Below are 14,364 nucleotides of genomic sequence, written 5' to 3' on the forward strand. Positions count from 1 at the left end.
CACCCATGGGTGCCGTATCACAGGTGGTGAGGCTGGAAGACGGGAGCAGCAGGGCAGTGTTTGGGACTTACCCGGCTGCGTCCTCACGGTTAAACAGGTAAATGTGATTGAGTATCGATCCTGCCTCTGAGGAACCAACTGATGGCTTCAACTCTCTCACCAGCTCGAAATAAACGTGGTCTGAACCCGCTCCACGACCACGTTCCACTTCCATTCATGACCTTCAGCCTCTGGCAAGGACAACAGCGCCCCCCTGTGGACGTGGCGAGACCGCGCGCGCATGACAAGAGCAGAGGCAGAAAAGTACTAATAACCCATGTTTAATCTGGCAGGCATATGGATGATCTAATGAATAAATAAAGACACAACCATGTTCTATTTTTCCTTTATTCTCTTTTAGAAATATTTATTTGTTTTGTCAGAAAGAAGCAACACTTCCTGTGGTCTGAAGTTTGGAGCAGTCCCACTCAAGAGATCAGCTCAGGTCCACACAGCCCCTCTCTCTCCCACACACACAGTACATAATACACACACACAGTACATAATACATAATACACAATACACACACGCTCCATCCACTCACTGCATCCTCAGGGTTCAACACTGACAGGATTTGTATCACCAAGGCTACGCTGCAGCTGAAACAAAAGAGGCCGAGCAAGCGCTGATTCTGCTATTGCTTTGGTGAAGTTCACATTTGAGCGTATCAATATGATCAATATGAGGAAGACCCTGGTTTAAGCTGTGATATATTTACAAAGCGCCTGATCCGCCACACTCACTCTCACACTGGTCAAACGTGCTTCCCAGAAGCAGTGAAATGGTCACATGTCTTAGACATAGTAAAACATGACTGCAAAAAGCAAAAGATACAATGTACAGAGATACAGAATATGACATTAAAAGGTTTGAAATAGCATTTAGATACGTTTAAAATTGTGATCTACGTAGAACATCTTTTGCCCAAAACTGAAGCTCATGGACCCAATGACCCAATGCTTCCTTTTTGTGAAAATAAGTCTCTCTCTTCTTTTTCCGATTCAGTACTTGAATGAAGCATTGTGCACTATTGTACTGAACCCAGTCATTGTGAGCACAGAGATAAAGCACAATGACTCTTCTGCATAGAAAGCTTTAAGTGCATCGAAACGAGGGGGAGGTTATTGCAAACGCTGCATTTTGTCATCCAGCTTCTCACTTTTATTGCTTACGCACACTTATATTTCACCGACATAAATAATAGTAGGTCAATAATTTAAAATGAAATATAGAAAAACATTTATAGCTACTAGTTAATGTGAAACTAGAAAATGATTGTAATAGCCATTTGGAATACATCAACTGCTAAATTATAAAGTAATAATAAATCATAAATATAATAAGTCTCACAAATTATTATATACACTTTTATTATATATAGATCATCATTTTTCTAGTCCTACATCATATAATAAAAATAATTTGATATATATATTAATAGCTCACTAAAGCCATTTGAATCTTTTTGTGAATGTGAACGACTGTAGTTCAGTACAATGTGGTGCAGTGAAGCCCGTGGGTGCCAAACGGTGGGTGTCGGTCGCTCTTCACCTCAGGACACGTAGGTTCACACCCGTCTGTCCCTGTCATGTGGCCGTGTCCCGAGACAGAGCCGGGTTTCTGGGTCAGAGTTTGGCTTCAGGACTCTGGGCGGGGTCCGTGGTCTGGAAGGAGGACCTGACCCTCTGGGCTTCATTTACCAAGAGGTGACCAAACGCTTTATTGTACCATTCTGGAGATCTCCCCCTGAACAAACAAATACGCAACACAATATTATTTCCACTCCAGCCGTCGAGATCATGTGATTCAAGTGATATTGTGGTCACAGTATAATTCACTAAAGAATAACCGTTGTGACTGTTTCAGATGCAGCAAATAAGATATTTCAATTGATCGATACTGCAAAAAGGTAAACCTAAGTGTAAAGGGCTTTTTATCTGGCTGTTTAGGTCACATTCACTTGACTTTATTTTCAGCAATTGTGATTACATAAAGACGGTGACAAAAGTGGATTGTTTCATTGTTTCTTTAGTCTGTTGTCAAAAATCGTGAATAACCACAAAATCACTTTGTTCTCTTTGACATTGTGACATCCCTAAATGGCTTGTGCGCTCAAAATGATAGAGTACAAATTGGGCTTGTGTTGTACAATCTATTCAGTTTTGACATTGACATTCAGTCATTACTAATAATCAAGTCTGCAGCCAATCCTCTGTCAATAAAAGCGTCTATTTTGGAGCAGAATTCTGAACTGTGTAAACCCAAATTATGTCATAGAAAATAGGTTTTATGATATAATAAGGCTATAACAGATACAGTTCATTTTATTACATAAATAATAAGATTCTATACATTTTCTGTTGATTTCTGTCAGACTAAAGGTGGGATAAACCCTGTAGAATCAGTTAGTGTGCAGCACTTTAAAAAGTGTTTATGTCATGTTTGGATACATGTATTTATTGCATGTGTTTTTATTATTTCCCGGACCTGAGATCCACTCTGCAGATGTGTGTGAGTCTTGTGCGGCCCGTCCCGCTGGGCTCAAGGAGGTACTGGGACTCCAGGACCACCCCCCTCACGGCCCCTGTCCGAGGGCTGTCCTCATGATCCACAGAGGCACACACCAGAGCACAGGAGCCTTTGCACAGGTCTGTGCGCCAAGACCTGACAGACACCAGTCAAAATACTAATCAGCATTAAATCTAAATCTATTGATACTGAAAAATACCACACCATAATACAAATTTGACCTTTCTTGAATAGTTTTACAATGATTTCAGAGGATAACAGAACTAGAAAAATATCACATGGTAAAATTAAAGAAAGTATTAATTTGTTTACCTTCTGTGTTTTTTATAATAATTCTGGCATAAAATTCTAGTAGCGAGTTTGAATTGACTGTAATTAAACTTACTGCTGGCTTGTTAATATTGCAGATGAATAAGATGATTTTGGTGGGGCATCACCTTAGTACCACATAGTCGGAGCTGGACTGAGGGGCCATGTTGCGGCAGGAGTATTGATAAACCTCTGTCTGTTTGTCCAGCGCCTCCAGGACCTTCTCCTGCAGGAAGTCAACCTGCCAAAGGGGGCGCTCTTTCAACAGCCGCTGCAGCACCTCACCGGGAGCGGCTGACACCTCGAGAGTGATCCTCCAGCGCCGGAGCGGGTTCCCGTCTCCCACCTCCAGCACAAGGATAATAAGTGTGAGAGACAACGATGTCATGTGGCTGTTATACTGTTGTTTCTCAGCAGCAACAAAACACTAGAGCTCAAGTGCATATGTATTTTGTATTTCATCTGTACTAATTAAAAAACAAGCCCATGATATAATGAAGACGTGTGTACATTTATAGCAGTAAAATGTTGCTAATTTTGTACCTTTTTGAAGGCCACCTCTGTGTGGTCGGTGATGGGCCGGGACATCCATCCTTTGCTCTTGTCTTTTGCCTCTTTCAGAAGCTTTTGGATCAAGTTCTCGACGTGTGTGTGATAAGAACCTTCCTCGTCCTCCTCTTCATCATCCTCATCCCCCTCCTCATCGTGGACTTTACCCAGTTCATCCAGAGGGGGCGCCAGCAGCTCTGCCTCCATGTAAGAGTTCCTGGACTGAGTCACCATCTCCTCTGGGATCTAGAAATACAAAAAGGTGATTAAGGAATAAACAAAAATACATTATAAATCTAGGTAACATTGACAAAGACAAAAAAAAGACAAAAGTTGCAATAACGATATAATTGATGCGAGACAATGGGGCCGTCTTGTGAGAACTGTGTCTCATCCCACTCCTAAAATCAATGCATGTGAAATAATATTGCAATATTCCAATTCAAATGTCATATTGCCCCAAATGTTTTTAAAAAATGGTAACAGTAGTAAGTGCAATGTCCTACCTGAAAGAGACGGTAGCACTCAGCGATCATATGAGACAGACCCTGGGTAGCAGCCAAGTTCTCATTCAAGTCTTTCTGATCAGGACGTCCCGTCGTGTACTTCCTCTGGATAGACCTACAATTAAACAACACACAGTTAATTACAATCAAGAGACAAATGTATACATATATAAAGAAAATGTGTCACTATTTATTTCATATATTTGCTTTAGTTTATATTTGAGCCAAACCTTGGTGATAGTGTTTCATTCTTGAGTAAACTCAGGTGAAAAAGTGATGGTCCCAAACAAACGGCTAAGTTCATCGGAGTCATCTGGTTCTCCTCCACTAAAGACGTGACGTCCCGGAGGAAGAACAGCAGCGTCTGCAGCACTTCTCTGTTTTCATCTGGCATCAACAAGATGGCCGCCCTGACAGCCTGCAGTCTCTGCTCCTTTGGTACATCTACGACATAACACAGAGTTCAAGCAACAAAAAAACCCTTTCATACATGTGTCAAGTGACAGGGATCAGGCCTGTACGACTACTACATCTGCACGACAAGTAAAGCCAGTATGTACTTATGTGCATAATAACAATGATTATATTCTCCCTAATCCACCAGCTGGAACTCAGGAATGTTTTACCATATGATAAAAAGAAAAAATACCATTAAAATTATTTCTTTTCAAGTAAAAGCAGCTCCAATAAATGATGTAATGATAGATCTGAAAGACTGGTCATGTAAAAAAGAGCGTTTATCTTTTCAGACAATATTACATAAACTTCTTAAAGCACCTGATTTTCAAACTGTGAAATGAGGAATCCTCACAAACCTTTGGCACATCACCACTATTCACACATATTCTTTTTTTGGTCTCTAGCAAAGCTTTATAACCTTTATAACCTTTTCAGATGAAAAAGTGAAGAAAGGTGCTTTCAACCTGTGACCTGACATGTCTGTCTTACAAGATTACAACTGATAACAAGTTTTCTAATCAAACAAAGTCACTGGTTACTTTTTATCACAGTGATCTGCATTTTCTAACACACTTTCTAATACATGTGTTAGAAAAAAAGGTTGGGTACTTCAGCTTGAAGTGACTTACACTGATAAATGTGGAGGAAGGTTTCCCCGAGTTTGCTGGTGAGGAGCGGCTCAGGGAGGTCTCTGAAGAACTGTTTGACCATGTCGGCCACGTCATAGGCCGACTGGTCCTCGTAGCTCACAAAGTCCGGAGACAATTCGCACTGCAGCCTAAGAGCCTGGATACGAGACTTCACTCCAGATTTACGAAACAATCCCACCTTTCAGGAAAAAAAAAACAAAACGAAACAATTAGTGACCAGATGCCAGCCCTTTTGACCAAAACACGACTGAAAATGCATTAGCTCTTCTTGTTAAAAAGTGTTTTGCTTTTACCTGGTCCAGACAGTGTGTTTTGAGGTGGCTGAGGGCCTGTTGTAAGCACAGGGGGAGAGGAAACCCACAGCGCTGGACATGTACGATCAGCGGCACTCCAAAAACACTCTTCTCTTTGTAGTCGGGCACCTTCATGCGCTTCATAAACTTGGGCACCGACCTGAGGGGCAACCACGCACCGCCATTAGACAAGTGTGAAGGGAGGAATTACTGCCTATGCTTGTCATTACGGGACATTCCTGGAGCATGCTGGCCAACACATTATCCCTCGTGGGTGTAATAAATGCACAGGTCGTTAACAAAACAAAGATGTGCCTGTGCGCTATAGTGTGACGTGGTGTAGGCTAAAGAAGGCCAGATCTCCCCGTACACACTATCGCCCTCTTTGGTAACACAACAAGTCATTAACGTGCCCATAAATACATCCTGAAAGGTAAATAACATCACAACAAAAGCCAGGTGTACTTTGCTGTAAGGCATTTATGTTGTAGAGGAATGTTTCTAAGTCCATTTTAAAACCATTTCCGGCTAAATCTTTTTTTTTTTTTAAAGAAAGTGTATAGCATAAGGTTGGAGATTTAAAAAAATACAATATCTCTATTGCTGATTTGGAAATATGTCAAATTAGAATATTTACTATATTGTCATAATTCAAATGATTAAAAATGACAGCAAACTGAGCAGAAAAATAAACTGATATAATCTTTCAAAGGGTATGACGTGATATTTCTGCTGTTTTCTGATTAATTTTTACGTTTTTAAGTTTTATTTACTTGTATACTTGAACATCAAACAGAACATCTAAATCATTCCTGTAGCATTGTTAAAATATAAACAATGAAAAAACAAGACATAGCGGTACATTTTTGTCAATATCGCTCAACCTAAATGTGAACAAGGCTAATCCTTCTAAACCAGGAAGTACTGCACTGTAATAATCTGCCTTTTCACAGTTACATAGAGAGATGAAGTGTAAATGTATGTATAATTTCAAACCAACCAGGTCCATCCGTGTTTATTGGACATGGAGTATTTCTCCATGATGGCGGTGAGTCTCAGCAGAGAGAACTTCTGCAGCAGACCGAGCTGTCCAGCAGACTGGCTGCTGATGTGAAGGGACGAGGAAGGCTGGTTGAGATGATCAGAGGTCCGAAAACTGGGCCAGCGCAGACTTGGGTTTAGGGAAAAACATCCACATTAAACAAGAGAGAAAAGAGAGTCAGTTCAGTTGGAGTAAACAGGAACTTTTTCTCCAATAATTGGCTTGGATACTGAAATTGCTCTGCTACTTCTGACCAACAAGTTTTAAGTCTTGGGGGTACCTCGCAACATGTGGTAAATCATATGTTATTTTTAATTTTTTTTCTATAAAAAGTAAAGCACTTTGAAGTTTGTACAAATTGTGCTGTACATTTTCTTTTTTGCTTGCTTTTTGATCAGTCTATGCGTTTTAGGGTACAAGTAATAAACAGTTTTTGTGGCACTTTAAGGACCCAACATTAATCACTCGCTAATAGTTATTCAACACAAATTCATGTTTATTTAGATGATAGTAATCAAGCTCTTATAAATCCTTACACTAATATTTAATGGTTAACGCAATCCCGAAACTAAAGTGTTGCCCTTCTTTTACTTCTCGTACTCACCGTGGTCTGGTGAGAGACGCTCCCACCCCAGAGTCTCGTCTCTCTCGACTGGTCCCGGTTGAGTCCGTGTCGTTCAGAGACACTCCGTCCCTGTCCCCTTCGCTTGGGGTGGTCCTGTCCTCCCCCTCCTCCTCCCCCATGTCCCCCTCGGGCAGCACACTCCGACTCCAGTGGTCCACGATCTGCTGCAAGCCGCTCACATGCTGAATGATGTCGTCCAGGTGAGGGAACAGGTTGTCCTCTTTCTCAAAGTCCAGCAGATCCCCGGTGCTGGCGTATAGGTGCGACCCGGGTACATTGTCATACACGCTGACCCTGCTGCCTCGCGGTGCCCCGGGACAAGGTTTAGAGAGGGGTCTGCCCGGCCAGTGTTTGCTCAGCCTGTTGTTAAGAACTTCAGTCTGAGGGCTGCTGTCCCCAGAGGCAGGCGCGAGACTCTCAATAGACAGAGCTTTTGGAAAAGTGCCTGGTTTGTGGTCTTTGGGGATGTGGATAAGGAGGTTTTCATAAGAGTGGAACTGGTTTTTCCCAAACTGTGCCTGTCCACACTCAGTTCTTTTGCCCTGGGAAGGCAGCTCCATGTCCTCCAAATACTTACTGCTCCTCTTGTTAGCGGTGCGCGGTTTGGGACAGGGCTCATTTAAAGCAGGCAACACAGTCTCATCATTGGCGCTATCCACTGCTGACATATCTTTATGGTTGCTGACCGGACTGGCAGAGCCGCTATTGTCATCGTCTAGGTGGTCGAGTTTGCTGCCATTCTCCAATTGGCTGATGGGCGTACACTGTAGCACCTGTAGCGCCCGTGGCTCCTCCCCATGCAGGACGGGCCCGCTGATGACCAACGGCGCCCTGCGATTTGCGCTTTTCCTCCTGGTCGACGGCCCCCATGTCCGCATCAACTCCATCTTCTTCAAAAACTCCTTGGCTTTGCTCCGCCCTCCCTGACTGTGCCTTTTGATTGGCAGTGTGCTGTAGTGAGGAAGTTCTCGGGGCGGCTGGTAGGAGGCCGACAGCGACGCCATAGATATCGAATCGGGCATGGCTAACGTAGAGTCCTCACTGTGGATGGAGGATATTTCGGTGATTTCCTGCTCGCTCAAGTCTGTCAGGACGCTCTCGCTGCTGACCGTACTGTGAAGCCCCGCCCCCTGCCCCGTCGGACTGCTGTTGTTGGTCGAGTCCAGCAGGAAGTCTTGGAGGCGAGACCAACGACGGCTGCTCCACTCGAAGGTCCACCTCTTGCTAATCGCCAGCGGGTCATCTTCATCAGAGTCTTCTCCCTGACAATACAAATTATTCAGTATCATTTCAACGACATTCATTTTGTCATTCATAAACTTGCAAACCTTTCTGGTTCTCAAGTAAAAGCCAACTAGGTAACTACATCTTTAAAAATGTGTAATGTATGTAATGTTATAGAAGAAATGACTAAGCGTGACCAGTGCTAGTTGGACAGCTTAATAATTTCTGTCCTTGATCATTTTGCAAAAAGAAGCTAACGAGTCTTGCCTCATCACAATAAATACTTACATTATTTTAACAATGGCAGAATGGACTTAGTATCTACATTGTTTTGCTAATAGGCCCTCTGCATACAATGGAGCATGGTATGCATTTTATACAAGATTTGATCATGGCTGAAGGTAAGGAATGGGATTGCAGTTTCCATAGTTACTAATTCAAAGATTGTCTATTTGTTGATGTTTCCTGGAATTTTAATCAATCACACAATAGTCAAATACGTAGTCTCATCTTTGCAATACAAGGATATAAATCACACATATTTGTTGGTTGTACAGAGTAATCCGGTATTGTCCTGCAACCGAGGCTCGAGCGCTCAGAAGATTCCTGTTTTAACCTACTCCCTATCCCTGCCCACATCCCTGTACTTAGTTGGAATTATTTGAAGAATTATTAAGAATTAAGACTCATTATGTCATTAAGTAACACATGTAGTGTTCCGAAATGTAACATAGCCACTTTTCAAAAATAAAAACACAAATGACAACTTAGAGCTTATCAGTTCATAGTCATGGGACCTATTTCTATTACTAAGCCGTTTTAGATCAATATTGCCATTTAAACTGATCAAAGTGTAAAAATAAGGATCTACTTATGTTATAGTTCAATAAAGTCTCCTTTAACTCTTCCTACAAATGAAAAACAATACAGTATAATAGAAAGTCATTCTTGTCCTATATTGCTTTATAGAGCCATTGCAGTGAAGATAAGTCACGGTATCTTATCTTATCTTCACTGCAATAACTGTGCAGTTTTCACTAGTAAATCATCAAACAGTGAAAGGATCATAACTTCAACAACAAAACAAAAGCAGACTTACTTTCTTCCTTTGGTGGCTCACATCCAGCTTCATGGAGGCACACTTGTTCAGAGTGTTGAGTCGCCTAAAACATCACACACACACACATAGGGTTAGACACAGAGGAGCTGGTGGGACGACCCGACTGTCTTCATCCTGTGACACATGTGAGAGTCTCTGCTTCTGTTCTGTGACACCTTCGCCCTTGTCCCGCTGAGCTGCCGACAGCACGACCGCCTCTGCCCTTTGATCTACTTCAGTGGATTCGCCCTCCGCTCCACACACTGTCTACTTCAGCCTCCTCGCTCCTCCCTCTGCAGTGTCTCCATGTCCCGAGCTCCTTATTCCACAGCACCACTGGGGAACGGCTCCGTCGCCTCAGGACTTTGCCCCTTCTTCTGTCATATACTTTGTGGATGTGCTTCTGGGACTGTCCCACTTTACGAGATGAGGAAGTCGGTTCATGTTGACGGTTAATGAAGTGCTTACAGTTGGACACAGAGTCGTTTATGCTCTTATATAAAGTCATGGGGTTACACTGGTTCAATATAACGTTCAAAAATAGAATTGGTTTGTCAGTATCATAACACAGAAGTTTCAAATGATAAATGAATAGGTAAAGATCTGTATGCTTTGATGTACACGATAAGTATAAGACGTCAAGATTATTCAGTTGATTGTGATTATTCAGGTCACAGGACAATTGTAAGATATTAAAAAAGTAATAATTGTGAGGATTTTGGTCATTTCAATTCAGTATTTACCCCAGAAAGGTCCACTTAAATGCATACAGCTATCAATGTTGCTGTTTATATCACTTTTTTCCTTTTTTTCATACAGCTGCTCACATGCAATTGGAAGAGTAATAAATTAGAATTAGAAGTATTCCACTTTTGTTTTATGTGTCAATAATAGAACTGTTATATGTGATGTTTCTTCTCACAATAATCGTAACACTAAGTAGTAAGTACAAATTTAATGACATATATTGTGTCAAGAAAAATAAATGACTAATTATTAACTATTGACTGCATTGCTAAAAAAAAACTAATTTATAGCCAAATAAACTTAAATCAAACCATATACTGTACAACAACCCTATTATGACACTAAACTTTGACAACTTCCACTTGTATTTTAGCCAAATCATGATCAAACCCAGTTAAAACTTCAGTGCATTTCATTTTTAATTCATTTTAGATGCATCTATTTAACGTCCCAGAAATGCAGCCACATGCCTCCACTCTGAAACCCCCTGCCATGTCCCGGCTCCACGCAAACGTCCCGTCTCTCCTCCCCCCCTCCGTCTGACCCCTACAGGACGGGACAGGAGCAGAGAACCCCGGCCTTTCAAGATGGTGTCGTAAAAACACATCGCGGAGCGTGTGGCGTGCCCTGTCATTTGAGAGTTTCACAGCGGGACGTCTTCTTTCATGCACTGTTTACTTTCCCAAAGACAGAGGGTGGTTGTTTAAATTTCAAAAACACATTAACGAGGTGCCATACCACTATCAGCGGGAGTATTTGGCAAACTTGGTGCCAATTATTGCGACACATGATATTGTGACACCGCTACTCAAAAGGTAAAGAAGGTGGAATCTGAATTTGAGCCATAATGAGATTCAAGGTTATTAACTAACTTTGCTTTAAGGAGTTGAGATCCAAAACAAAGAATCTAATATTTGGTTTGATTGAAGAAAGTGAGGATCAAATAAATCTTTTTTTTTTAATCTTGCGCTGATGTGAAACAGTGGTGGCAGCTAAAAGGATAGAGCATTCACCCCTGAACTAGTAGATTCAAGTCTATGTCTGGAGTTACATGCTTTATGATTGTAAGAAAGACCAGGTGAATATGCAAAGGTCTGAGCTCTCCAATTGAGCCTAGATTCTCTACAGACACATGCTTCGCGCAGTGCAAGAAAGAATGGCCCTTCATGGTACAATTTCTACATAAAATGGTAGCTTCTTAGCACAGGGAGTTAATTAGTAGAGTGGTTTATAGCTCCTGAGACACTTTTCAAAGATATGACGCGTCTTCCCGGAGAATATAGCTGTCAGGAGCCGCCAACGTTGCCATTACCACAGCCTGCTTTCCCCCAGTGGGACCTTCAAACGAAAGGCGAAAGCAAAGGCGCAGTGAAATGAAAAGATCACAGCTGAAGTGCGCAAGGAAGACGACAGTCAAAGGCAGCTGGTCTCGGCTGGCATCCCGTACACTCCTACCCAATTACCCTGTGCAGCCCCCCTCGAGGGTCCAGGCTCTTTGAGTGGGAGATCAGAGCGTGGCAGAGGGAAGGGAGGTGGCCAGATCAAAGCCGCAGAGTGCGAGACTGGGATGGGGTCTTTATTGTGGGCCGGGGTCAGACTAAACCTAATGATTAGCAGTTAGCTGTTAGCGAGTGGACACTGGTTCCCGAAGAGGCCTGAAGGACTGAGGCTAAATGATGGAGAGGAGGAGAGTGACTCGTTTGTCTACATGACAAACAGGGCCTAATCTATCACATGTATTAGGAGTTTAACACTTCATAACAACTACACGTTAATTAGCCTTAATAAAACATGGTAAAAGACTTGAATCATAATGAAGACATGGTTTATTCAGCATGATTCAGTCATTAACTTAACTCCTAATCCCTTCATTAAGTTACTAAACTGCAATCATTCTTCATTCTATTTAACTATTTTTCATAATCAACACTTTGTTTATGCATTTTTACGGGTTAGTAATTGTAAGTGCTACATGAGTTTACTGTAATGTTGCAGATGGAAGATGAGGTGTGCAGCCATTATAGGGCTTGATTTAGTTTATTTAGCGAAACCGGGACACTACAATATATGCTGAACCAAAACATAAACTCACAACTCTTTTTGATTCAATTTTTTCCAAATATTGTCTGAGCAATTAAAATTAAAATAATAATCCCACCTCACAGGTGTGGCATATCGAGATGCTGATGAGAATGCATGAATATTGCACTGGTGTACCTCGGGTACCTTTATACCACAATAAAAACACTCCACCTCATTGTGACAATGAAACACAATGAAAGAAAACTAAAGATTTCCCTGTTGTTTTGGTCATGAGTGTCATAATAATCATCAATAATCGTTAAATTGTAGTAAAATATAGTTTTTTCGTGCAATAATTGCAACACCTAAATTTTATATTGTGACATCCCTAAGCCATTATAGCTAAAAAGATGTACATACATTTTGTAAAGGATTGTGAGACAAACATGTGGTGCAGGGTTTTGATTTCTGGACCACAATGAGGCCTTTTTGTGGACTTTGCAATTGGCCAGATTAGGTTTCTTGGCTTCTATTTTACCATTGAACATATTCTACAAACTGGTCTCCTCGAATCTTCATCTCATTAAACATTTCTTGATAGCCATTTTTTTTTAATAGCCAAGATTAAACAATATAGAAGTTTGGAATAAATAAATTAAAATAACCAGAGGTGGCTAGTGCTCGCTTACATTTACCATTCTGTTTTACTTTGCTGAGATTCTGATACTTTTACTTCTACCCGAGTAATATTTACTTTGTAGTAGCAGTAGTCTTACTTGAGTAACTTCATAAAACTTACTATTGGATATGATTTGCTCTAGCAATTTTTATGTCTTTGAAAATACCAGAATCTCTGCTTTATTTAATGGTTTGTCCTTCTGATCACATTAACTCATAAATCATAAATGTCTAGTGGTAGTTTCTCCAATTACTTTACTTTTACTTGAGTAATATTATCAATTTTTGTTGTTGTTGTTGTAAATCCTGTTTAAATGGGAGTAGGCCAGTTACACGGTTTTCCTGACCCGCATGTTAACGTAGTGATTCATCTCTCAGTACTCATCAATGACATCTGCACTTTTAAATTGCTCCTGTAAAACTTTGGAGTTTACCGGCACAATGGCTCCACCAAATCCCGGTCCAGGAAGTCATGGTCCCTTTTCACCGAAGAAATGTCGATCGGAAACTGTGCATCTGTAACAACAAAAGACAGAGAGAGAGAGAGAGTGAGAGATGAGGGGCAGGGGATTGTTTTTGGTGTTGAATGATTGACAGGAGACAACCGTAGCCGAAATAAACTGTAAAGTAAGCCACTGTTGTAAGCACCTGTTACTGGCATTTGAGGAACACACATATCAAAGCATTCTTTAAATATCTCCACACAAACGATGATAAAATGACTCCTGCGTTTTTTCCACAGTTTCAGCAGCCACACAAGCAGAGCATAAGCACATATTAGCGGCGCTCACAGTGGATCTAAGCGGGCATGTGTACAGACAGTTACAGCGGAAAGAGCGAGTGCTTGGATCGCAGGGGAATCTTTTCTAGTTGGTTTAGTAATACATGTGCTCAGTGAGAAGAAATACAGGAAAAAATATATATATATTCTATTTAAGCATGTGAGGCTAAAGCTATGAACAGCAATGAAACTAACCATATTAGCATAATCACAAGATCCTCATAAGACAAGCCCAGGCGCCGAGGGATATTGTACACGAGTCGAGACAAACAAATCTGATCATGATTCAACAGATGGATAGGTCTTTGATGTGGTCTCGTGGTCCAATCCAACATTAAAAACAATATGTTATACTTCAGGTCTGAGTCACATGGAAATGTTATTACTTAGCATCGAGTGTTCCACAGTATGGCATTAAACACCAGGCTGTTACAGGTCAGATCTGTGGAGAGGGGCTCTCAGAAACGATATATGTTTTTCAAGGTGTTTTTTTCAGCAATTCTAATTTATCAATCTGTATTTACTGTAAGGCACTTTTCATACATGCATGCAATGCAACAACTTTACAGAGCATTGAAAAGAATTCCACATCCCACACAACCACCTCACAATCTCTTGCACGCGCATGCGCACACAGTAAATTACATGAGGCTGAGAACAGATGAACCAGTTGAGAAAACACCTCAGATAACACGATGAATGAACGCCTTACTATAGAACATTCTAGGCTAATCAATAACATCTCCACAGAGACTTGCGTACACACACTTTACCAGAAAATTTACATTGTGCATTTTTAACGCTGTTGTCGA

At 41.3% G+C, this 14,364-nt stretch overlaps 1 protein-coding gene across 3 annotated transcripts in view; it reads right to left on the reverse strand.

The window, feature by feature from the left end:
* Positions 1 to 377: 377 nt before the first annotated feature.
* Positions 378 to 14,364, reverse strand: part of stard13a (StAR related lipid transfer domain containing 13a) — a 37,104-nt gene continuing 23,117 nt past the window's right edge. For all 3 annotated transcript variants that reach the window (XM_072445879.1, XM_072445878.1, XM_072445880.1), the window contains exons 3-14: positions 13,206 to 13,287; positions 9,325 to 9,388; positions 6,981 to 8,263; positions 6,335 to 6,505; positions 5,335 to 5,494; positions 5,021 to 5,219; positions 4,163 to 4,376; positions 3,933 to 4,047; positions 3,421 to 3,672; positions 3,006 to 3,223; positions 2,527 to 2,703; positions 378 to 1,785 (exon numbers count right to left, since the gene is read on the reverse strand). In XM_072445879.1, the coding sequence (XP_072301980.1) occupies positions 1,665 to 1,785; positions 2,527 to 2,703; positions 3,006 to 3,223; positions 3,421 to 3,672; positions 3,933 to 4,047; positions 4,163 to 4,376; positions 5,021 to 5,219; positions 5,335 to 5,494; positions 6,335 to 6,505; positions 6,981 to 8,263; positions 9,325 to 9,388; positions 13,206 to 13,287 (3,056 nt within the window). In that variant the 3' untranslated portion in view covers positions 378 to 1,664. The remainder of the gene's footprint in view (positions 1,786 to 2,526; positions 2,704 to 3,005; positions 3,224 to 3,420; positions 3,673 to 3,932; positions 4,048 to 4,162; positions 4,377 to 5,020; positions 5,220 to 5,334; positions 5,495 to 6,334; positions 6,506 to 6,980; positions 8,264 to 9,324; positions 9,389 to 13,205; positions 13,288 to 14,364) is intronic.

Source organism: Eucyclogobius newberryi, unplaced genomic scaffold (assembly GCF_026437365.1).
Source record: "Eucyclogobius newberryi isolate DKJ021-1_F unplaced genomic scaffold, fEucNew1.0.hap1 SCAF_15, whole genome shotgun sequence".
In the NCBI taxonomy this organism is placed as follows: domain Eukaryota; kingdom Metazoa; phylum Chordata; class Actinopteri; order Gobiiformes; family Gobiidae; genus Eucyclogobius; species Eucyclogobius newberryi.